The sequence below is a fragment of the Loxodonta africana genome, chromosome 26, assembly GCF_030014295.1.
Source record: "Loxodonta africana isolate mLoxAfr1 chromosome 26, mLoxAfr1.hap2, whole genome shotgun sequence".
Lineage (NCBI taxonomy): Eukaryota > Metazoa > Chordata > Mammalia > Proboscidea > Elephantidae > Loxodonta > Loxodonta africana.
Window position 1 is genome coordinate 14,974,122 of NC_087367.1, and position 25,314 is coordinate 14,999,435.

A 25,314-nucleotide genomic window follows, 5' to 3' on the forward strand; every position below is an offset into this window, starting at 1 on the left:
GAGATGGATTAACACAGTGGCTACAACAAAGGGCTCAAGTATAACAACAATTGAGGACAGGGCAGTGTTTTGTTCCGTTGTACTTGGTGTTGCTATGAGTTGGAACTGACTGGACAGCACCTAACAACAACAATGATGTTAATGAGGCAGGATTCAATTTACAAAATTATGCTGTGTCTTAAGTCAATCTCTTTTGAGATAGAGAGAAGTGGGCAGAGAGACAAAGGGACCTCATATCACCAAGAAAGAAGCATCGGGAGCACAGCTCATCCGTTGGACCTGGGGTCCCTGCGCTGAGAACTCCTAGACAAGGGGAAGTTTGATGACGAGGACCTTCCTCCAGAGCCAACAGAGAGAGAAAGCCTTCCCCGGGAGCTGGCACCCTGATTTTGGACTTCTAGCCTTCTAGAGTTTGAGAGAATAAATTTCTCTTTGTTAAAGCCATCCACTTGTGGTATTTGTTATAGCAGCACTAGATAATTAAGCAGGCATATTTTGAAGTTCCAGTCAATAGGATTTGATGATAGATTGGATGTGGGGTATAAGATAAAGAAAGGAGTTAAGAATGACTACAGGTTTTTACTTGAACAACTCCAAGAATGGAGTTGCTACTTTTTTTTTTTTTTTTTTGAGATGGAGAAGAGCTGTGGGAAAAGCAAGTTTGGGTAGGGAGAAAGAAATCATGGGTTTGGTTTTGGGAACATTAAATTTGAGAGATCTATTAGACATTCAGGAAACCCTGGTGGCACAGTGGTTAAGAGTTCGGCTGCTAACCAAAAGGTCAGCAGTTCAAATCCACCAGGCACTCCTTGGAAACCCTATGGGGCAGTTTTACTTTGTCCTGTAGGGTTGCTATGAGTCAGAATCGACTCGACAGCGATAGGTTTGATTTTTTTTGGTATTAGACATACAAGTGAAGATGTCAAAGAGGCAGCTGGGTTTGAGTATGGAGTTCAGGGAAGAGGCCCAGGTGTAGGTATGGATAGTTTTTAAAGCCATGAGACTAAATGAGATTACCCAGAGAGTAAGTACAGATAAAAAGAAAAGGCACAGCGACTGAGATGTGGCTACTCTGTTGTTAGGTGGTCCAGATGAGGCAGAATCAGAACAGAAAAATGAGAGGGTAGCAACCAATTTGGTAGGAAAATGGTGTTCTAGTGAACAGTGTTTCAAAGAGGCAGTGGTCAACCTGTCAGTTATCCCTGAGAAGTCGAGTAAGATCAAGGCCAAGAATTGACCATGAATTTGGCAATGTGGGTATCGCTGACTATCTTGACAAGAGCTGCTTTTCAGTGGAGTAGCAGGGGTGAAAGTCTGATAAGGGTGGGTTCAAAAAAGAATGAAAGAGAAAAACCGGACAGTGCAACTATACTCTTTTGAAAGATTTAGCTGCTATTAAAAGGAGCAGAAAAATGGAAAAGTTAGGCATAGGAAGGAATTTGTCAGGATAAGAGGTATTACGGTATGATGGTATGCTAATGAGTGATCCATCTCAAAATATTCCTGAGAAGAGCAATAGAAGGGCCCATCTGTAGCCATTCTCAAGTCAGTCCGTTCTGACCAGAACACTGGCTGAAACCATAGAATTGTTGCAGTATATGAACACCTAGGAGAATGTCCCTATCTTGGAGGAGCGTCCATGTGGTTAAAAAGTCAAGGCACGTGCATGTACACCAATGTCCATGGCAGCACTGTTAACAAAGCCAAGGGTGGAAACAACCCAAGTGTCCATCAACAGATGGAGAAGAAAAATGATATATATACAATGGAATATTATACAGCCATAAAGAGAAGTCCTGATGCATATACGGTATGGATGAATCTAGATGACATGATACTGAGTCAAGTAAGTCAGACACAAAAGGACAAATATTGAATGATCCCACTTATGTGAAATACCTAGAAGAGGCAAATGCATGGAAACCAAGGTTTACTAGTGGTTACCAGTGGCAGGTGAGGGGGAAATGGGGAAATCACTGCTTAAGGGACATTGAGTCTCAGTTAAGGTGATGAAAAAAATTGTAAATAAGATAGTGGTGATGGTTGCATAACATCGTGAATGTCAATGTCACCGATTTGTTTTTGGAAGCATAGAAATGGTTGAATTGGTAAATGTTTTATACATATATTTTCACTACAAGAACTAAAAAAAAAAAAAAAACCCATAATGATTAGAGATAGGAAGACATCCTGTTGGCTGGGAGGAGATGGGTCTGAACTGGGCCGCCCATGTAAGACCTGGTGGGACTCCTGTAGGGCCGTAATAGGTATTGCGCACCGTGCAGCTTGGGGACTGGAGCAAGCAGACGTTGGGAGTAGGCCAATCTTGGAGACACAGGGTCCAAGGCAGACTCTAGGGCCATTCTATTCCATTCACAGCGAAGCTTCAGCGTCCAGCCGTTTCATTTGGAGAAAGAATAGGATGCCTATCAACTTTCTTCCCAACTTGCAGTCGGAGGAACCAAGCCACCTGTGAAGGTGGAGGCGGAGCTGGAAGCCAGTTTTGGAATCCACTCAACCGGGATCCGCCTTCCTACGTCCACACGCCACACTACTTGCCCAGGGGCTTCTGCGGCTGCCTAGCAACCTGTTGGGCCCCCTAGTGCTTCTAACGGCCTAACTTAGGCTGAAGCCGAACGTCGCCACCCGGAAGGGCAGATAGAGGAACAACGTTCCTCCGCGCCAGTCCGACCCCAGCGCTTCACACATGTACCCACTGGAGCCGTCCGCACGCCCGCCCGGGCGGGGGCGGGGCCTCGCGGCACCAATGGGCGGGCAGGAGGGAGCGCGCATGCGCAGGGCTGGCCGGGGGTGGGGCGAGGCGGAGAGCAAAAACGTTCTGGGACGGGGGCTGGCGAGGCTCATCGTGGGAGGCTTCGCGTCTGGGGCGAAGCTGTTTGGCGACCGAGGACTGCGGGGTGAGTGGGACCCGGGAGTCCTGAGCCCGACCCTAGGGGAGGAGGCTCATGGGGTGGAACTCAGTTGTCCGCAGCGGGGCGGGATCCGGGCTCCTCTCTGGGCTCGGGGTTCGGGCTCAGTGTGGAAGGCAGGAGCGGTCTGGGTGGAAGGCTGGGTCCGCGTCCCCCAGGGGCGTTTAGCCAGCTGGAAGCGGGACCTCTTTTCCCGGATTGAAGGTGCTCCCCTAGAGGCTTTGGAGCCAGATGGGTCGGGCCGGGGGCGGTCTCCATCCGTCCTCTTCGCTGGCCCCCGGGGGTCTCAGCACCTGCCTGTGGGAGCAGCAAGGCTGGGTGGAGACTGCGCCCGGCCCGACCTGGACGCACGCAGGCCTGGGGCGTTTGTCTCTGTCTGCCTCTAGTACCCGCAGCCCACTCCGGGGGGACACCAGGGCCTGTCAGGTCCAGCGAGGTTGGACCAGGGCGGGGGAATTTGACTTCCTTCCCTATTCCCAATCTGGACATGGCACCGCCATCCACCCAGTTGCCCAAGCCAGAAACCTGGGGGTCATTCTCCTTTACCCACCCACATCAAATGCATCACAAAGCTCTCTGGGACACATTACTTCTCCACTTTCAGTCCCTCAGCCCCAGCTAGTTGAGGCCACCATCATCCCTCCCTTGAACTACAGTGAGAAAACTCCTAACTGGTTCCCTGCATCCCTTCTTGATCTTCTGTAGTTTCTTATCTAGGGAAGCCAGAGTGATGGTCTTAAAGCACTAATAATACTATAGTGTCACCAGGCCTCTCCCCCCACTCTCTTACACTCTTCACTGGATTCCCATTGTGCTTCCACGCTCTTGAACACAGCTTGCAAGGCACTTCATGACCTGTTCTCTTTTTGCTTTATTCTTCACTAAGTCTCCACTATACTACTGTGTCTTCAAGATACTGAAACTTTTTTAGTTCCTGGATTGGACCAGGTTCCTTCTGGCCTTTGGTACACGTTGCATAACGTTGCCTCTGCCTGAGGCACTAGGCTTTGGTTGAATACATTCTTTAAGTCTTATTCCAGGTATGGGTTGGGGCTCCTGCTGTCTTCACCAGCCTGTAATCTGTGAGAGGGGTCTGTCTGGGTCAGTCGTATCCCCAGCACCTTCACAGTGCCAGGCTCTGTTAGCGTATGTTAAACGTACAAGTGAGGCATGGCAGCTCCTGGGGCTTCGCTAGTGAACAAGTAGATCAGGTTATTAAATGCTTTTTCAGAACCAGTTCTCAAGCGCCAGCCCATGTAGAGGTTTGTTTGGCCCAGGAACTTGGTTATTTTCTTGCCTTCAGTCCAGGATCATGGCAGCAATAGATGGGGAAGTAGCGTCATAGGTTTTCTTTGGCTCTGGGTACAGGATGTCTGGATGTTGGTGAGTGTACCAAACCAAACTTATTGCCATCAAGTTGATTCTGACTCATAGCGACCCTATAGAACAGAGTAGAACTGCCCCATCGGGTTTCCAAGGAGTGGCTGGTAGATTCAGACCGCCAACCTTTTGGTTATCAGCTGATCTCTTAACCACTGAGCCATCAGGGCTCCGTTGGTGAGTGTAGGTGCTTTAAATTTGAGCTCTTATCTCAGGGCCCCAGCATGGGAGGAAAGCTGCTAACAACAGCTGCTGTGGTTGTTAGGGAGGGAGGCTGGTTCCAGACTCTTTCTCGCTGGTAGGAGTAATGACACAATGAGTGGGAAGGGGGGCCAGGCCAAACTACTGGCCAGAGGGCTCCAAAGGGAAGGTATTGTTCCAGCTTAGGCTAGACCCTCTGTGATAGGGAACAGCTTGGTGCCCTGATTCAGATGGGAAGGCATACTGTCCCCAGGTCAGCCCACAGATGCTAAGAGAGGAGAGGAAGAAAAAAATAAAACACAACCGAAAAGGGGAACAATATGTGACTATATGGTAAGGCTAAATGAGTGTGAGAGGTTGCAGAATGAGGCTAAAGGAGGGTAAATTGGAGTTGGTTGGAAAAATCTGGAGGTTACATTTGAACCCGGCCTGGGAGAAGAGGTAGGATGGACAGATAGAAGCAGTAGGAGCGAAGGCCCTGGGACATGAAGAGGCCAAGAGAGCAGTGAGGGGAGGCCAGTGAGACGAGTGTGGTGGGGCGCAGTGGGCCGGAGTAGGGAGGGCTTTGACCACTCAGCCGAGAAGTTGGCTTCCACTGCCATTTCTCCATTCTTACAAGACTGATTTTTACCTATAAAGCCCTGTTACAGTTGGCATGGTGGGAGGGCCCATTACTGATGATGGTCCAGTGCTTCCCTCGCAGGGCTGAGGCTTCCTGTGAGGATGTTTCAAGGGACGAATTGTGTTCTGAAGTGTCTGCACAAATCTTTCCACTCTGGGGATTTTTCTCTAGCCTGGCCTGTAAGTTTCCTGAAGAGGGCCAATGAGCTCAGAAACTGATGGGTTTATCTGCCAGGCTGTTTGCTTGTAGCCTGGGGCTAAGTGGTTGGGGGGTGTGGATGATGCAACGTTTTCTTCAGGCAGAAGCAAGTGGATTGTGTTTCCTTTTGGATCTGAACAGTTTAATTTGTTAGGTGGCAGTCAGATTCCCTGTGCTCAGTGCAGCGCTCGGAGGGATTTTCTCCTGTGTTTGTAGATTTGGCTTTTGTTGTGTTCCAGTGGTTAGAAACCTGCAATAGCAAGCCAAACTAGGATGAGTTTGAAATCAATGGTTCTTGGCCTTTGTCCTGCCTCCCTTGAAGAAGGAATAATTTATATTTAAAGTTACTGTATTATTAATCACTTGGTTGCTCTTTGGTGCTGCCTGGATAGGACCCCCTTTCTCTCAACACACACACACCCCCCAAATTGGTGTTACGTACTGAACATCCAGCCACTTTGCTGTAGGAAATGGTGCCATGGGTCCAGTGGCCGCTCAGCTCAACTATCTAAACCAAATGTCTTGCTGTAGAGTCGATTCTGACTCATAGCGACCCTATAGGACAGAGTAGAAGTGTCCTATAGGGTTTCCAAGGAGCCGGTGGTAGATTTGAACTGCTGACCTTTTGCTTAGCAGCTGAACTCCTAACCACTGCATCACCAGGGTTCCATCTATCTGAGAGACATTTCAAAAAAATAAAAGATTTTGCCCTCAGTTATAGTAACCTCAAAACATGGTAGCATGTTTGTGAAGGGTTTGGGGCCTCCCCTGCAAGGGCCACTGAGAACCACCAGCCTCTGTGCCAGGCACTGTGCCAGATGCTGGGAAGAGGGACTCAGTCGCTGCCGTCACAGAGCCGTGTCTAGCAGGGGCACTGATAAGTAATGGAGCAGTTTTCCAGATGGCGTTCACAGCCGTCAGAAGCAATGGACAGGAGCCTGCTGAAGGAAAGCACTTGGGAGCATATGGGAAGAACTCCGAAGCCAGCTGCAGAGCTGGAGAAGGCTTGCTGGAGAAAGGCTTGAGAGGCTCTGGATTCCCCTCGCTGATTCCTTCTGTCCTAGAAGCTTCAGACATGTGGTCAGAGCAAGGGGTTCCGCTCCGGCCCGGGCAGCCACTGCTGACAATAACGTGAAACCCTGTTTTCTGGTACCAAGTACAGTGACAGTGTCCTTGCAGGCTCTGGTCACTTTTGTTTGATAAAAATGGGGGTGTAGTTCCTTGCTGTTCCTGAATTATTTTCTTGAGATGAGACTTAACCGGAACCCCCCTTTTTCTCTTATTCCCTCCGTGTACTATCGGGACAAAACTATGGGATAGTTTACATTGAATACCTAGCCTAGAATGTATTAACTGTCCCACTTTTGTAAAGAAAAAATAAGGTTGTGTTAGAAATTTTAGAACAATAGAAAAATCTAAAGAAGAAAATCAAAATCACCCATGATGCCATGATTCAGAATATAATATTTATTAGCAGTTTTTAGTCATTTGTGTGTGAAATGTAGGGGTTTTTTTTCCTAATGTGCATTATTCTTTACAGACTTTTACAGCCTACTCTTTTTTGTTGTTTATTGAACACCTCTTCCTATCATTAAACTTGACAGATTGCATTACAGTGTCAGGACCAGATGCTACTTTTTAGAACATGCATACCCAAGTGAGCATCGTGCCCTTGGGGAGGGGACCTCGATAGGTGATGCTGCGAATGGGCAACTGGGCTGGGGACATTTCTTTAAATAGCGTAGGGGCAGCATACTCCCAGGATCCTACTCTACAGGGTCTTTTAGGATCAACGAGAAGGGACTGTGACACCTTGACTTGCCAGCCCCAGGTACAGAGAGTAGAGATGCGTCAGCTTCTGAGCTGAGCTGTGCGCTCACACTTGTGAGGGTATGGCCTGTACTTTCTGCGTTGTCTTTACCATTGTGGGTTTGGGGCCATGGGCTCCAGCTGGCCCTTTAGAAGTCACTGGCTGTTATTGTCCAGCAGAATTGTTCTGCCTTTAGGGATGTGAATGTGTATGTTAGGTCCAGTCTTTTCTTTGTGTTTGTGTTTAGGTCTCCTGGCTATCCTTCACCTTCCTTTTGGAGGCCAGTCTATGAGCCCCAGGAAGGCTTATGACTTTGAACTTAACAACTAGTTTTTAAAGGCTTACCAGAGCCTTGGTGTGGAGTGCTGACATGAACAAAGCACTCCTTGCCCTCAGGGTGCTTGCTGGGTAGCTGACTGTGTCTTCTTGCTGTTGACCCAATCCAAAGTATAGCCAGCCTCCTGGAGTACTTGATGGAATCCTAATTCCTGTGTAGCTCTTCCCAGTGCTCTTTCCCAGAGGTTAAGGGACTTGTTGCTGTCATAGCCCTGGGAGATGGATGAGGCAGTTGTTAGCATCTTCTTCTCTGTGTCCACTGCTGCAGACCTTGATCTGACCGCCTTACTGCTTCCCTCAAGGACAATGTTCTTTTCTCTGGCCTTGCCCCACTTCCAGCCTTCTCCACTGTGCTGCCAGAGTAGTCATTCCGAAACCAAGCTCTGATCTCATCTTCCACTCATGAGTCCTCACTGGCTCCCCATTTACCTTCAGGGTAAATTTTGACCTTGGCCTAGCCTGCAAAGCCATGTCCAGTATAGCCTGGTCAACCTTTACAGCCAGTTGTCCATTGTTTTGTCCACTTCATACCCTCTGGGCTCCAGCCCGACTAAACTACTTGGTGTTTCTTTCCAACTTGTCCACACCCTGCCAGTCTGCTTGCATCATATCCTTGGTCTAGATCAGCCCCTTCAGTCCCTACAGGTCCCCAGCGCGCATATCGGTCCAGGCCCAGCTGACTTGTCACCACGTCTGTCAGCCTTCTCTGATATTGCCTCATCCGGAGGGAAGTTCTTCCTCTGAACTCCCGGAGTTTTCTCTCTCTTTAGTACATCTTACATCCTGCCCTTATTAACTCTCTGGGTAGAAAGTAATGCTCTCACCAGACTGTAAGCTTCTTGTAAGCAGGAGTAATCTTGGAGTCCCTTTAAGCTCTTATTGAATTGCTTGGCACGCAGAGGAACTCTGGGAAACGTTGTCTTCTCCATTTAAGTGGTGGGAACCCATGGTGCCCAAGGTCATCCACAGACTAGTGGCAGAGCTGGCCTTGGACCCAGTTTAGAGCACTCTTTTCCATAATCTCACTGCTTCAGCATGTTTCCCAGGAGTGCGTTGTGACAAGTTTTGAAAGCAAGCGTCCCTCTGGTGTTCTCACCTTCATGTTCTGTTTCCCACCCCAGGTACTGGTGACCATGAGATCCTTGCTGCTGCTCAGAACCCTGTCCCTGTGCAGCCTGCTCTGGGCCGTTTGTGGCCTGGGCGTCAGGGCCCAGGGACCTGGGGCCAGCTTCTCCCACGCTGGCAACGCGGGCCTGGACAAGAACACAGTACACAACCAAGAGTACGTATTCTGCCAGGGCTTGTGGCCCAGGGTCCTCCCATCATCCGCAGCTGCAGCTGGCTGCTGTGGCACTCTCTCTTCTTGTAGTTGTTCCTGTTTATATGGCTTCTTGACATTTTTGAAGGCTGATTTGATTCCTTATAGGCGCCTGGAAGTCAGGTCTTGTTTTTTCAGCATCGTATTACAGACGGAGGACCTCGAGGCGCATGCGTGCATGCGCGTACACACACACAGTAATAGTGGCAGAATGAAGACTAGAGCTAAGGTTTCTTGATTGTGACAAGACCTTTTTTTATTGTCACATTCAAACATTGCCTCATGTGTCGCAGCTTTCGTCCTGGCTCAGTTAGCTCTACACATTATGCTCTTTTAAATCCTTGTTTAAAAAATGTTTTGCAAGTTGATAGGCCCAAAATGTTATAACAACATTCTAATAACAAAGAGGAAGAAACACTCATAACCTTACTAGTGGAACAAATGAACCGTTCGACTTTTGCGGCTTCTTTCAGGACCTTGTCTGTACGTCACCCTTGAGTGTGGGCTGCCGCTCTTTCTGTTTGTTGTTTGGAGCTGTTCCGAGTCTCGTGGGTTCCAGCATGATCCTGGTGTTTCTGCCTGGTGTTCACAGTGGTCTGTGTCTGACTTGGTTTTTAGGCACATCATGGAGCATCTAGAAGGTGTCATCAACAAGCCAGAGGCGGAGATGTCCCCACAAGAGCTGCAGCTCCATTATTTCAAAATGCATGATTACGATGGCAATAATCTGCTTGACGGCCTAGAACTCTCCACAGCCATCACACATGTCCACAAGGAGGTAGGTCAGGCAGCGGCCCGGCGGGCAGTGTCTGGGAAGGGCCTCCCTTTGGTAATTCAGCCCTTGATCTTGTTGACCTGTGCTGTGTTTATGCAACAACATTGCTGCTTCTCCTTTCTCTCTTCACTGCTCTCCTTGGCCTCTTCCTGTTCAAAGGTCCTTCCTGCAAAGGCTGACCCACCGAGGCAGAAAGCCGAGGCCTGGGCCTTTGTATCTTTACCAAGTGCTGCAGGCCTTTCTGCTGCACATTGGAGTTTGAGAACCAGTGGCCCAAAGGCAAGCCACGTTCAGAATGTAGGGTGGGAGAGACATTATTTCATTTGAGAAGAACAGCATATCGGGAGGCCCAGGGATTAGAGACAGGGCAACAGTTGAGGATTTCTCTGTTATTTGTACAGTGCTTTGTAGTTTACAGAGTGATGTCAAGTGGACTGACTTGCTTGATCTTTGCAACAGCCCTGTGAGTAGGCAGGGGCACGTGGCGGTATCACTCCTATTTTCTAGCGGAGAAAATTGAAGTTAAGATCTTTTGTCCCCAGACCTAATGTCCGTCCTCCCCGCTCGGCCACACTGCCTCTGCAGAGAGGAGAGGGGTCTGAGCAGGCAGTCTGCTGGGAGGGCAGGTTGGGCTTCGCTCAGAGGCACTAGGGAGCCATTTGCGGTTCTGAGCAGGAAAATGGCCTGACTAGAACAGTGTCTTGGGAAGATCCTTTGCGGTGGGAGGCAGACTGGTGGAAGTGAGGAGAGACTGCGTCAGGGAGGAGAATTAGGATTCTGCAGTCCTGGCAGGTGGGAATGGGGGTGGCAGCAGGAGAGGAAAGTGTAGGTGTGGGAGATATGGCAAAGGAAGAATGGGCCAAGTGTGTGCACGGAATTGCTTGGCGCCGAGCACAGTGAGCCCCGCTACACCAGCTTCTGGAGCAGGGGAAAGACTCACCTCAGAGGCTCTGACAGGCTCTGCTGGTCAGCAGTGCCTTCTTCTGGCTCTGACCCCAAGATGCCATCTGGTGTCTGACTGTTCCCACTTTGTCAAGGCAAATTGTGTAGCGCTGACCCTTGGACGGGCTTGGTCTCTGAGCTTTTCTCCAGGATGGGTTTGTGGGTCATGGAACCCACGAAGCTCATAATTTTATGTCAGCCAGACCCAGGTTTCCACAACCAACTCGTACTACTGTAATAGAAAAGAACCAAAAGTTATCTTAAAAAAAAAAACAACCAAGGGCCTTCTCTGTATCTTCCTTTAACTAGCAAGTATCATTTCTCAATTGATTATTATGAGTTGACTCTATTGATAGATGGGATGGTGGGTTCCTGGAAGTAGCTGTGTACTATATTGAAGGAGTTTCTGGATACGTGTAAGCACGGGCATTTTGGCCGTTAGCTAAGCGCTTCTTCCAGTAAACGTGCAACTCATCGTTGTCTGCTTTCAATTTTGTAGGAAGGGAGTGACCACGCACCGCCAATGAGCGAAGATGAGCTGATTAGCTTAATAGATGGCGTTTTGAGAGACGATGACAAGAACAACGATGGATACATTGACTATGCTGAGTTCGCAAAATCGCTGCAGTAGACCTCATCGGGCTGTCTCCTAGTTATATGCAAATGTGACCTGTTATAATGTGATTGAACGCTTTCGTAACACAAAATAACCCATTGCCAACTATTGTTGCAGTATTTTGGTAAAAACCTCTAGGAACTGGTTCCACTGGGGTGAGAAAGGAAAATAACAGAAATAAAAGGGAAGAGAAACGGGACATTTCAGAGTCCTTCAGTACTGCTAAACCTCTTATCGGATAAGGGCCTGATCAAAGAATTTCCAAAAGAACATTGGATACTTGGAGCTGAGTCCTCAGGAACTTGAATTCAGCTGTAGAATCCTGCTAGTCTCTTAGTCTTAATTCATGCTCCCTGAAAAGTAAGACCGCAAGCCTTGCCAATTGGACACACATTACAGTTGACAGTGAAGGAGTGAAGTGGATGCCAGATGTTTCTCCTGGTGGGTCCTGTCTCTTCAGGTAAATGTGGTCAGTATTCTGTACAGGTCCTCTGGCCTAAATAATTACTTGCTTTGGGCACGATTATATTTATAAGGCTATTTCAAAGCCACAGCATAAGAAGAATGTCAAGTGTTGAGTTCCGCTGGTCACAGAGTCCAAGGTTCTGTACCCTCTGGCATTTTGGAAGTGATACACAACTAACCTAAGCGATTAACCTTTTCCAGTTTTTCAGTACTGTCTGAGACTACTGCCACATCCTTATACCTTGTTCTATGTGTTCAACGTGAGAGAGACCTTGAATTTAAAAGTGTTCTCTGGTCTAATCACTAGCAAATGTTTTAGCTTTCTTAATATTTGTATTTAACTCTGGTTTCTAGGGTCTTGTTTTACCATTTAGAAACTATTAGGAATGTAAAGATTTACTCCTTCTGCTCGATACATTGGGGGTAAAACTACTAGCTGGTCTGTAGCCCAGGTGAGAAGTAGAAAGATCATCCACCAAACACAGGGTTTAGCCTAATACAGGGTTATCCTTTAGAAGGAATGTGGTTTTAATGACTGCTTTTAGTCTGAATACATGAATCCTTTCCGATCAAGAAAGGTTAGGAAAAGACGCCTAAAAACCCTGTGACTTTAATAGCTCTTCTTCGCGGAGTTCAGGTAGTTGGCTTCTGAGAGCTGTAGCCTCACAGTCATTATTTCTTCTCAGCAGAAACAGCTAAATTTTAAGCCAAAGGAACAAGAGTAGTCTTTGTTTATATGCGTGCGTATGTTACACCCATTGCCTGAGGTCTTCAAAATCAAAAGAACAGTTTGGAAACATCTACACAGTGTTAGATATTACCTCCTAGTTCCACGTCTCTCCCAAGATTCACATCTAATGCGAATCTCAATAGTGGTTGAAAATGAGAAGCAGCAGGTTGTAATTTAGTTCATTGAATGTGATGGACATGCTGTAGTAGAGACTTGAAATGATTACTACGTGGGGGGAAGAAACCACATAAAATTTGCTGTAAGATGTATAGAGACTTATTTTCTTTATTAAAGTATTCTTATAAGAAAATGTGTATTTGTAAAGATAGTTTCCTGTGTCAAGTATTTGTGTAATCAGAGCTGAATTGTAAATTATTCTTGTAATAGCTAGTCATTTGGAAAGATTTATATAATGTACTCTGGATACACGACCAATAAAACTGGCGAAGCAAAGAACGGTTGGTTTTGTCCAGGGAAGTGTCTTTTCCTCACCCTACCTTCCACGTGAAGGGTTTGTTTATTTAATACAGACGTTTGCATGCACTTGACCCTGGCTGTACTCTCTGCCTTTTTGCAGAGGTAGATTCCAAGTATTCAAAGTCACTTTGTCCGTTGAGACATTTTTCTGAATGAAATCACTTTTCAGACCTTTGTTCTCTGGCCAAATGCAGATTAGGGCACCATTCTCTAGATTAGGAAAATACAGTGTTTTCCCCTGGAGTCTGATGACCTTTTTTCTTTGCCAGAAAATTTAATTAGATAACACTGTTGAAAGCATCCAGGTCTGAGCAAAAAGCACAGCGTCCTTGGCATTTTGGAAAGGACACACTCTGTACTGCCAGTTGAAGAGCAAAGAGAAGGAAGTCACCCTTGTCATTTTCTTTTTTAGTCAAGGCACCTGCCAAGAGGGGGCAAACACAGGTAGCAAGTTGAGGTATTCCAAAGCTCGTTAACCACACAGCCTTTGAATCGTAGCTGGAAAAGACGTACAGAGTAATGTGGAAATAATTTTAATAGAATCATAGAGGTTTTAGAACTGGAAGGTAGTTTTTAATTTTTATTTATTTTTATTGAAAGTTTACAGTTCAAGTTAGTTTCTTATACAAAAATTTGTACACACATTGTTACGTGACCCTAGTTGCTCTCCCAGTAATGTGACAACACACTCCTCCTTTCCACCCTGGATTTCCCCTGTCGCGTCCATTCAACCAGCTCCTGTCCCCCTCTGCATTCTCATCTTGCCTCTGGACAGGAGCTACCCATTTAGTCTCATGTATCTACTCGAGCTTAGAAGCACACTCTTCCTAAGTATCATTTTATGTCTTAGAGTCCAGTCTAATCTTTGAAGAGTTGGCTTCAGGAATGGTTTCAGTTTTGGGCTAACAGAGTCCGGGGCCATATCTTCCGGGGTCCCTTAGAACTGGAAGGGACTTCGGATTGCCTGTACCACCCCTTTTATTTTATGATGAAGGAAAACAGGGCTAGAGAAAGAAGGTCAGCAATTTGCCCCCAGTCTCACAGCTGGTCAGAGACTGAGTTCTGGGACTTTTTGGCAAGAATTAATGTGATGTAAGCTCTTTCCCCAGAGTTTGGATCTTTTTATGTCGTTAAAAAAAAAAAAAGTAGTAATTTTAAATATAAAAAAATTTAAACCACAAAAGTATATAAATAAAACATGCCTTTTTTTTTTTGCCTTCACTCTCCTTTGTCACCTTCTAGTTCCACTTCTCTCCCAAGAGCTAACCACTGTGGTTAATTTGGGGTGTATCTTTTCAGACTGTTTCTGCGTGGTCATATGGTTTGTGTGGCTACATATATATTTGAAATAAAATAATACTGTGTATTATGTAATTATGGTAATTACATATATAACGTATAGTAATTATTACAATACTATGTCTTAATGGGAACCCTGGTGGCACCGTGGTTAAGAACTTGACTGTTAACCAAAAGTTCGGCAGTTCAAATCTACCAGCTGCTCCTTGGAAACCCTATGGGACAGTTCTACACTGTCCTACGGGGTCACTATGAGTCAGCATCGACTCGAAGGCAATGGGTGTGTTTGTTTTTTTCTTTTGGTTTTATGTCTTAATGTTTTTTTTGGCACCTCTTAGTACCTCCCTTAGAGATCATTTTAAGTCATAACCTGCTGACCCACCTTGTATTTTTGGCAGCCGGGTAGCATTCCATAGTGTGTTGTAGCATAGTTTATTTAATCCTCCAGTGGTTTTTCACTATTATAAGCAATAATAGTGCACATTTGTGATGGGTGCTTCCTTAGACTGACACCACATAAAGCCATGGAGAGTCTGTTAGTGAAGATCAAGCCTGTATCCACCCCAGAACAGGAGCTGCCATGGTGGGGCTAGTGTTGGGCCAGGAACCCCTAGTCCATAATGCAGTCAGGTAGAGGCGAGGCAGGAGCGCTCATGGGAGCCAAGTTTTCCCACTTGGGAACCATGCAGGAATTTGCAGCAGTGAGTACAGCCACAGAAAAGTGGGTTTCTTTCTGCCAAGTTGACCCTTCCCTTAGCTGTAACCTGGATACCTTGGATCTTGAACTAGCCCTTCTTCACCCAGAGCTGCCCCTGTGGTAAGATGAGTTGGGTTGGGAGCTCACTATTGGAGGATCTCATACTGTTGGCAGCTGGGGTAGGGGGAGAAGTAATCCTTAGAAGATAGAATCACCCCATTAAACAGTCAAGACCAGGACACCCCCTGTTATGGATTGAATTGCGTGCCCCCGAAATGTGTGTCAACTTGGCTAGGCCATGATTCCCAGTAATGTGTGGTGGTCAACCATTTTGTGATTTGATGTATTTATCCTCTTTGTTGTAAATTCTAACCTCTATGATGTTAATGAGGCAGGATTAGAGGCAGTTATGTTAATGAGCAAGAAGAGCCAGGAGCGGAGCATGTCCTTCAGACTCCGAGTTCCTGTGCTAAGAAGTTCCTAGACCAGGGGAAGATTGATGACAAAGAATTTCCCCCAGAACCAGCAAAGACAGAGAGACTTCCCCTGGAGCTGGCACCCTGAATTTGGACTCCTAGGCTCCTAAACTCTTAAAGCCATCCACTTGGTATTTCTGCAGCACTCGATAACTAAGACACCCCCTTTCTCCTCCACGGTTGGCTGTCATTTGTAATCATTCCACACCAGCCTTTGTGGTCACGTTAGCCTGCCTTTTCTTATAGAAGATTCTCCTGGTGGGAGGGGGGCCTGGGACAATTAGGGACACAGCATGGTTTGCCATTCCCTGCGCACCTTACTCATCTCCTGTCCGCTACGTGAGACCTGGCTTTCTGTCTCACAGCCCACCTCAAGGATTTAAAATAAAATCGATGGGCTTTACAGAATGAATAAGCCACTTTTCTGCACCTCAGTTTCTTTATCTTTAGAATGGAGATACATATATCCAGGAGAGGCAGCCTTGTATGAGGAAAAAGCACAAGATTTAGATTCAGGCAGACCTTTAGTTGAGATCCTAGGCCTATTACTCCTTAGCTGTGAAGTTCTCTAAGCTTTAGTTTCCCATCTAAAAAATAACTACAATAAAACTTACCTGCAAAGTGGTGAAGAGGATTAACAAAATGAGAAAAAGTGTGTAAAGCATCTAGTAAGGTACCTGGCACAGAGTAGGCGCTAAACACTGTTGGTCATCTGCTCTCCAGTGTGGGTGAAGGGGTCTGTGCCCTTCCTCACTGAAGAGTGGGTGCTTCCAGGGCTGTGAAGAAATTATGACTCCCCAAGGATGGGATCAAAGGGTTTTCTCTGCTTATTATATGCCTCAGTATAAAATGCTGAATGAGTGAACGAATTCTCTTTCTGTGGAGAAAGTAGGGGCCATGCCAAGTGCGATGTTGAAAGACACGAAAGCGTTGAAAGAGGAGCCAGACTGAAGGAGTTTTCATCTCACCTGCTCCCCTGACAGGAGACTTCACTGAGCCTCAGTTAATCCCTCGTGAAGAATGGAGAGAAGAGACCATTTCCCACAGTCCCTTTGTCAGTACACAGAAAGCACCGAGCCATCAGTGGCTCTGGCACCTTTGCTGCTCTCATTAGAAAGATCTAGCACAGGGAAAGGGTGAGGTGGGGCCGTGGGGATGGAGTCTACCAAAGGAGCGCAGCTTCTGAATCTGCTTTTTTGTTTGACTGTGGTTCCCCAAGGGTGTTTTTGGGAGATGGACAAGTTTAACAAAGCAACAGAAATGGCTTTTAAAAACAAATGACAGTTCCAAGATGACAGAATAAGGACATTTGCATTCCCTGCTCTAGAAATTAGACAAGACTGTGCCAAGGCAAGGAGATCAAGAACAAAAAAACAAACTCTGTCCTTGGTGAAACTTGGAGATACCTCTAACTCCAGTTTACCAGGTTTAAGGATGGGAAGAGGGTTGAGAGGGGTGGATAGGGTTACAGTGAAAGAAGAGGGGTGACAAAGAAGAGAAGCAAGCTCGTTTGTCTCCTAAAATTCTAGAAAGGCTCAGGGATTGAAGGAACCAGGAGCCATGGGAGGAGGACATGAAGTAGGGAGCCAGAGACAGGAATTGTCTGGAAGCCTGTAAAAGGAGGAGTTGAACCCTCCACTCCCAGTGTGTACATTCAGGCTAACACTCCTCCTCCATGTCCTCAGACTACTGGAGGTTGACGCTGAAGAAACTGAGCCAGGGAATCTCTCGGCTTGGGAATTTCAAGTCAAGAAATGTGTGGATGAAGGGCCACATTGAAAACAGTTCTACATATGATCAGGCAGCCCTCCAGCCCTTTCCAAACCCCACCTGGGCTTCCACAACCAGCATAATGTCAAGCCGTGATCTTCATTCTTTCTGTCATCATGACATCATCTGGTTTTGGCCCCTGACTGCCTGGAAATACACCACCTGAGAGAGAACAGTAGTTCCCAGACACAGACCAGTGTAAAGCCATTTGGGAGACAAAGACTCCTACTCCACAAAGGCTCAGTAGAATCCTTTGAACCAATTTACACCTCTCAACATCTCAACCCGAAGTGTCTACACTGGAGTTACTTCCACTGTAATGGATTGAATTGTGTCCCTCTCAAATATGTGTTGTTAATCCTAACCTCTACGCCTGTGGTTAGAATGGGTTGTCTTTGCTAATGAGACAGGATTAGTGTAGGGTGTGTCTTGAGTCAATCTCTTTTGAGATATGAAAGATATTAAACAATCGATCGAGCAAAGCAGAAACATGCCAAGCCATGTAAAAATCACCCAGAAGCAGAAGCTCAAATAGACAAAGACCTTTCTCCAGAACCAGCAGAGGGAGAAAGCCTTCCACTAGAGCCGGTGCCCTGAATTCAAACTTCTAGGCTCCTAAGCTGTAAGAAAATAAATTTCTGTTTGTTAAAGCCACCCACTTATGGTATTTCTGTAAAGCAGCACTAGATAACTAAGACATCCACCCACCCCAGGCATTTCCTAGAAGCCATGGGTGCTTGCCTTGCAGGCAGGAGACTGTCAGTGCCCTTTGGGGCCTCTAGTTGAGGAAGTGGGAGTCTGCCTACAGAGAAAGTCCAGCTTCCTCTTTGGGTGCTGACAGAGAAGTTCCAGCACCAAGCATGTGAGGAGCATGTATTGCGTCAGGTATTTGTTACAGTACCTGTGTGAGGCATTATGGACCTCATTTTATTAATACAGAAGCTAGGCTAACAAAAGTGAAATAAATTGCCCAAGTCCCATAGCCAGGAGAAGAGAATGGAAACATGTCAAGAGCAGATGAAGACCTGTACACCAACGTTCATATTCACAGTAGCTAAAAGATGGAAACAACCTAAATGTCCATCAACAGATGAATGGATGAACAAAATGTAAATACATACAATGGAATACGATGCAAGCGTAAAGAGAAATGAAGTTCTGATGCATGTCATAACGTGGATACACCTCGACAAATACTGTATGATCTCATTTATATGAAACAAGCAAATATATAGAAACCAAAGATTATCATTGGTTACCAGGGGTAGAAGAGAAGGGAAAAGGGAGAGTTTTTGTTTGGGGGGCATTGAATTTATGCTAACAGTGGTGGAATATTTTGGAAAAGGATAGTGACGGTGATACAACATGAAAAATGTTATCAATGCCATTGACTTTTAAGTGTGGAAGTTGTTATACTGACAAATGTTCTGTTGTGCGTATTTTTACCACACACACACACAAAAAAAAGAAGAAGAAGAAGGAAAAAAAGTAGATGAAAAGAGGCCAGAGAAATAAGAGAAAAGGCAAATAGGAGGATTGGCCATGGTCCTGTCTGTGGTGAGGACTTGGAGTGGCCCCCGTGCACTTAATCATGGGAGAGGTCCAGGGCTGGGGAAACCCACAGAATGTGGTGTGAGGGTGAGCTTTCAGCAGGGGAAACTCAAAGGGAGGGATTTGAATGTCAAACACAACTTATTTTTACAATAATGTGCTTTGAGACACGTAGATGCGTCAACTTCGTTTTCCCACTCTGTGCCTTACTGCTTGACTACGTGCACAACTGCAATTCACACAGTTGTCCTTGGTGCCATAGGAACAAAATGCTATTTTTATTATAAAATGACACGTTTTCATAAAATTGAAGATACAGAGGAGTAGAAGTATGACAATATAGTCTCATTGTTCAATACAGCTGCTGTATTATAGTGTATTCATTTTAGTCTTTTTTTTTCCTTTTTTTTTTACATAGTTGTAATTGTGGTATTTATACGAGTTATATATATTTTTATCAAAGACATATTCACATTTTATGACATAGTCCTTGTAGAGGTCATTTTTAACGGCTGCTGGGTATTCCATTGAATGGGTGTACCACAGATATTAGTCCATTCATCGCCTATGTAGGAACTAGATAACAAAGTGTTGTTGTTGTTGGCTCTGATTCATGGAGACTTTGTTTATGTATGACAGAAGAAAGCGTTGCCCAATCCTGTGCCATCCTCACGATCACTGGTATGTTTGAGTTCCCTGCTGCGGCTGCTGTGTCAATCCGTCTCATTGAAGGTTTTTCTCATTTTTACTGACCCTGCTTTACCAAACATGGTGTCCTTTTATAGCAATTGGTCTTTCCTGATGACGTGTTTAAAGTAAGCAAGCTGAAGTCTTGCCATCCTTGCTTCTAAGGAGCATTCTGGTTGTATATTCACTATTCTTCACCAACACCACAATTCAAATACATGAGTTTTCCTTCTGTCTTCCCTTTTCGCTATCCAGCTTTCCAAATTAGAATGTTCTAATTTGTGCTGTTAAAATTACATTGTGATGACTATCTGCATAAAGCCTTTTCTATTTTTACTATTATTTCTTGAGGAAATTGAATGACTGGGGTATAAGCAATTTTAAGCCTTGGCAATTATTGTTAGTTACTGTCCAAAAGAGTTGCTCTGACTAATACTTCATGAATCATTGTATGTAAAGAGCCTATTTCCTTTAACTAGGCCCACGGTATAACCCAATTCATTTCCCTAGACATAGAATGACCAGACATTGGTACTTTTTAATTTTTGGTCCAAATAGCGCTATGTACACCAGCACTCTACACATCTGCCATTTTATTCTGTTGTGTATTTTTCCATTTGTTCATTCATTCATTGGGTGTTTATTATGTGTTTATCATGTAATCTCTCTGTTTTTGTGCTGGGTTTTAATGCCTTTTGAAGGGGAGAAAAGTAAAAAGCCCCCCTGTTTTTGGTCATATACCAGGCTTTTCTCTGCAGCTATTGTCATAGAGGACACAGATGTATTTTTGCAGAGCATCTTTAATAAAAACAACCAATAAATCACTTTTACCTGAATAGGGAATTTATAGCGTTAAGGAGCCAAACAAACACCTAAAATTTCAACCAGGGAATTAGTGGCAGCAACCATGCACATTATGTCTGAACTTTTTGGGTATTAAAAAAAATAAAATAAAAACAAAAGACAACCAGGACTTCCACTTCTGGGAAGATGGAGTAACTATACTTTCCTCTATTCCTCTCCTTAAGTACAACTAAAAACCTTGGGTATTATATATTAAGCAAACGTAAAAAGACTGAGAGGTAGAAAGAAGAAGGCACCTGGCTTGGGCCTTGCAGCCCCAGAAATGCTAAAGTAGTGAGTTCCCTGGATTTTCTTTTTGCCTCATGTATTCCAGACATGTTGCTGAAGAAGCCAGCAAACCAGTAATGCCAAAGAATGCAGATCAAACAAACAAACAACAATGACAACAACCTGCTCTCTCTAGCCAAGAGATGAAGAAAGGGATAACCTAACAAGACAGAAAACAGTAACCACTCTACTTCAGCCAAACACCACAGAAAAACATGAGGCCCCACCCCAACCAGCTAAGGCCAAGTGGAGAGCCCAGACTCCCACCCTGCCAAGTTGTAATTAGGTGCCACAAACACCCTGCCAGGGTGGTTTCAGAGAAGGCTGAATAGGGATCTGGGACTTTCATCCCTACTGGGTAATGAGCACTCTTTCACACTTACAGCATCAGAGGAGACCACGTGGGAGCCTGGACTTCTACCTCCACCTGGCAGCAATCAGGTTCCTCTCCCCTATCCTGCTGGGATGGTGTCCAAGAAGGCCCAGTGGAAAGCCAGGACTTTCACCATCATCCAGTGATAAAGAGGTCACTCTCACTGAGGTGCTAGTGGAGACTACATGAAGAGCTCAAATTCCAACCTACACCCAGCAGTAATGAGGAGTCACTAACCTTGGATGTTAATGGAGGACAAGTGGGGGACTTGGACTTCTACCTCCATCTGTCGATAAAGAGGTGGTGCCCTCCCTGCTTCCCCTGCTAAAACAGTGTCAGAGAAAGCCAGTTAGAAGGTTTAAATAAGCTCCAGAGTCCCGTAGCATGATTTAAAAATGTCCAGATTTCAATTGAACATCATTGTCATACCAAGAACCATATTTCAAACTTAATGAAAAAATACATTCAATAGATGCCAACACCAACCAAGATGACCATTTTCAGAATTATTTGCCAAAGATTTTAAAGCAGCTGTGATAAAAATATTTCATCAAGCAATTACAAACACATGTAAAACAAATGAAAACAAACAAAAAAATAACAACAACAAAAAACAAACAAAACCCAGGAAGTCTCAGCAAAGAAATTGAAGACATAAATAAGAATCAAATGGAAAATTTAGAACTGAAAAATATAATAACTGAAACAACAAACTCTGTGGGTGGACTCAGCAGCAGAATGGCGGGACGGAGAAAAGAATCAGTGAACTGGAAGATAAAACAACAGAAATTACCCAAATTGAACAACAGTGAGAAAACAGACTTTTAAAAAAAATCCCTCAGGGACTGTAACAAAAATCTAATATTTGTGTCATTAGGGCCCCAGAAGAGAAGAAAAAGACGTGACCGCTGAAAAAAATAGTCAAAGGAATAGTGGCTGAAAATTTCACAGATGTGGCAAAAGACATGAACCTACAGGTTTAAGAAGCTGAGCAAACCCCAAATAGAATAAGCTCAAAGAAATTTATACTAAGACAATTCATAGTTAAACTACTGAAAACTAAAGACGAGAAGAAATCATGACAGCAGCAAAAGAGAGGCAACACTTCACTTACAGGAAACAAACAACTTAATTGATAGCAGATTTCCCATCAGGAACAATGGAGACCAGAAGGAAGAGGCATATAATTTTTTCAAGTGCTGAAAGAAAAGAACTGTCATCCAGAATCCTATATCCAGTGAAAATATCCTTTAGGAATGAAGGGGGGAAAAAAGACATTCTCAGATGAAAGGAAATTAAGAGAATTTGTTGCCAGTAGACCTACCCTAAAAGAATGGCTAAAAATTATAACTGTCTGATGTGGTTCTAAATGTATGTGGGGGAATATTTAAGATGATTTATATATATATATATATACTATATTACAAATAAGGAGCCCTGGTGGTGCAGTGGTTAAAGAGTTCTGCTGCTAAACAAAAGGTCAGTGGTTTGAACCCACTTGCTGCTCCATGGGAGAAAGATGTGGAAGTCGACTTCCAAAAAGATTTACAGCAAATTCTATGAGGTCAGTTCACCGGAAACCCTGGTGGCGAAGTGGTTAAGTGCTACGGCTGCTAACCAAAAGGTCAGCAGTTTGAATCCACCAGGCGCTCCTTGGAAACTCTACGGGGCAGTTCTTCTCTCTCCTGTAGGGTCATAATGAGTCAGAATCGACTCAATGGCAGTGGGTTTTGCTTTTATAGGGTCACTACGAATCAGAATTGACTTGACATCAACAGGTGTGGTTTTTTGATTTTATATTACAAATGGGGGAAAGTAAAAGGACACAAAGGGAAGAAAAGTTTCTATATTTCACTTGAATTAGTAAATGATGACACCAGTAGACTGTGATGTTATGTATATATAATGTAATATCTACAGCAACCAATAAAAAAGCTGTACAAAGAAAGACGCTAAACAAAAGTTATGTATATATAATGCAATATCTAGAGCAAACACTAAAAAAAGCTATATAAAGAGAAACACTCAAAAACATAGATAATCAAATTGGGGTTCTAAAAAATCTTATGTAACTCACAGAAAGGCATGGAACAAAATAGAGAAAAACAAAACAAAACACAATGACACTCATAAGCCCTAACATATCAATAATTATGCTGAATGTGACTGGTCTAAGTACAACAACTAAGAAACAGAGATTAACAATTATTCTCTATTTGCCTGGAGCAACAGAGGAAGAGTCAGGAATAGGAGGAGGAAATGGAATGTGTGGCTAATTGCCTCTGTGAACAACTGCTTCCTTTGCCATGAGACCAGAAGAACTGGATGGTGTCCGGCTACCATTACTGAACGTTTTGATCAAAGATCCTATAGAAGGATCTTGATCAAAAGGGAAAAAATGCAGAAGAGAATTTAAAATTCTCATGGATTCCATATTTTCTGGAGCCATTGAGGCTGGATGAGCCTCCGAAACCATTGCTCTGAGATAATCTTTAAACCTTAAACCAAAAATATTCCTGGAAGTCTTCTTTAAAGAAAAAACAGTTTAGCTTAACTAGCAAAGACTGTCTTCCATTATGTTCTTCTAAGAACTATCTATATGGGATCAAATTGACAACAGCAACTCAAAAGATTAGATAGGAAACTTAGGGGACATTGAATTTATGTTAATGGGGGAGGAATAACTCAGAAAAGAGGGTGAGAATGGTTGTACAACTTGAAGAATGTAGTCAATGCTGCTGAATTGTACATGTAGAAATTGTTGAATTGTGTGTTTTGCTATGCATGCGCTCAACAACAAAAAATAAATACATTTTAAAAAGAAAGAGATTAGCAGAGTTGATTAAAAATTTACAGAACTATAAGTTGCCTACAAGAAATTATTTCAAATATAACAATATAGGCAGGTCGATAGTGTTGTTGTTGTTAGGGGCTGTCGAGTCAGTTCCAACTCACAGTGACACTACGTACAATAGAACGAAACACTGTCTGGTCCTATGCCATCCTCACAATCATTGCTTCGCTTGAACCCATTGTTGCAGCCACTGTGTCAATCCATCTTGTTGAGGGTCTTTCTCTTTTTCAATGGCCTGCACTCTACCAAGCATGATGTCCTTCTCCAGGGACTGATTCCTCCTGATAACATGTTCAAAGTTTGTATGATGAAATCTTGCCATCTTTGCTTTTAATGAGCATTCTGGCTGTACTTCTTCCAAGACAGATTTGTTTGTTCTTCTGGCGGTCCATAGTATATTCAATATCCTTTGCCAACACCATAATTCAAAGCACCAATTCTTCTTTGGTCTTCCTTATTCATTGTTCAGCTTTCACGTGCATATGAGGAGATTGAAAATACCATGGCTTGGGTTAGGTGCACCTTAGACCCTTGCTTTTTAACACTTTAAAGAGGTCTTTCACAGCAGATTTGCCCAGTGCAATGCATTGTTTGATTTCTTGACTGCTGCTGTCACGGGTGTTGATTGTGGACCGAAGTAAAATGAAATCCTTGACAATGTCAATCTTTTCTCCGTTTATCGTGGTGTTGCTTATTGGTCCAGTTGTGAAGATTTTTATCTTCTTGGTTGAAAGTAAAATGATGGAAAAAGACATATCATGCAAACATTAATCAAAGGAAAGTAAAGTAGGGGTGGCTATATTAATATCAGATAAAGCATATTTTGGAGAAAAGGAAATTATCAGAGTCAGAGAAGGACATTATATAGTGATAAAAGGGTCAATCTACCAAGAAGACACAGCAATCTTAAATGTGTATGCACCAAACAATAGAACCAAAAAATATGTGAAGCAAATGCTGATAGACCTGAAAGGAGAAACAGACAAATCTGTAATTATAGTGTGAGACTTCAACACCTTTCTTTCAACAACAAACAGGACCACTAGGCAGAGAATCAACAAGGATATAGAATGACTCAACAACATCATTGTGCTAATTTCCTAGTGCTTTCCTAACAAATTTCCACAAACTATGTGGCTTAAAATTATAGAAGCGTATTATCTCACAGTTCTGGAGATTAGAAGTCTGAATTCAGGGTGTCAGCAGGGTCATGTGCTCTCTCAAGGACCTAGGCTTCTTCCTTGCCTCTTCCAGCTTCTGGTGGCCCAGGTCTTCCTTGGCTTGTGGCAGCATAACTCCAATCTCTGCCTCCCTCTTCACATACTTGTCTTCCTCGGATGACATCAGTCATACAGAGATTAGAGCCCACCCTAACGACCTCATTTTAATTTAACTATTACATGTGCAATGACCCTATTTCCAAATAAAGTCACATTCACATGGATTGGGGGTTAGGACACATATTTTTTGGGGACACAATTCAATCCATAACAGTCTCTGCCCTCTGCCACCCTAAAATTCATGTCCCTCCCACATGTTAAATATATTCACCCTTTCCCAGGATCCCCAAAAGTCTTAATCCATTCTAGCATCAACTCAAGGTTCAAAAATTCATCTTCTAAATCCTATAAATCCAGACAAAGACAGTATAAAAAAGGGAAGCTATAGAGCAATAT

At 44.3% G+C, this 25,314-nt stretch overlaps 1 protein-coding gene across 2 annotated transcripts; it reads left to right on the plus strand.

Moving 5' to 3' along the window:
* Window positions 1-2,828: 2,828 nt before the first annotated feature.
* MCFD2 (multiple coagulation factor deficiency 2, ER cargo receptor complex subunit) lies at window positions 2,829-12,783 on the plus strand. 2 transcript variants are annotated; one of them, XM_064277133.1, is made up of 4 exons: window positions 2,829-2,918; window positions 8,599-8,759; window positions 9,414-9,573; window positions 11,012-12,783. In XM_064277133.1, exons 2-4 carry the CDS (start codon window positions 8,611-8,613, stop codon window positions 11,141-11,143), a joined length of 441 nt encoding a protein of 146 aa, XP_064133203.1. In that variant the 5' UTR covers window positions 2,829-2,918; window positions 8,599-8,610; the 3' UTR covers window positions 11,144-12,783. The 2 variants fall into 2 exon arrangements, with proteins under 2 accessions (XP_064133203.1, XP_064133204.1); XM_064277134.1 differs by lacking the exon at window positions 8,599-8,759 and having other exon boundaries at window positions 2,832-2,918.
* Window positions 12,784-25,314: the final 12,531 nt, after the last annotated feature.

Excerpts from the sequence above, each read along its gene's own strand:
- MCFD2 (XM_064277133.1), top strand. The coding sequence starts at position 8,611 with ATGAGATCCTTGCTGCTGCTCAGAACCCTGTCCCTGTGCAGCCTGCTC. Across the intron at positions 8,760-9,413 it reads AACACAGTACACAACCAAGA|GCACATCATGGAGCATCTAG; the intron begins GTACGTATTCTG and ends CTTGGTTTTTAG. Across the intron at positions 9,574-11,011 it reads TCACACATGTCCACAAGGAG|GAAGGGAGTGACCACGCACC; the intron begins GTAGGTCAGGCA and ends TCAATTTTGTAG.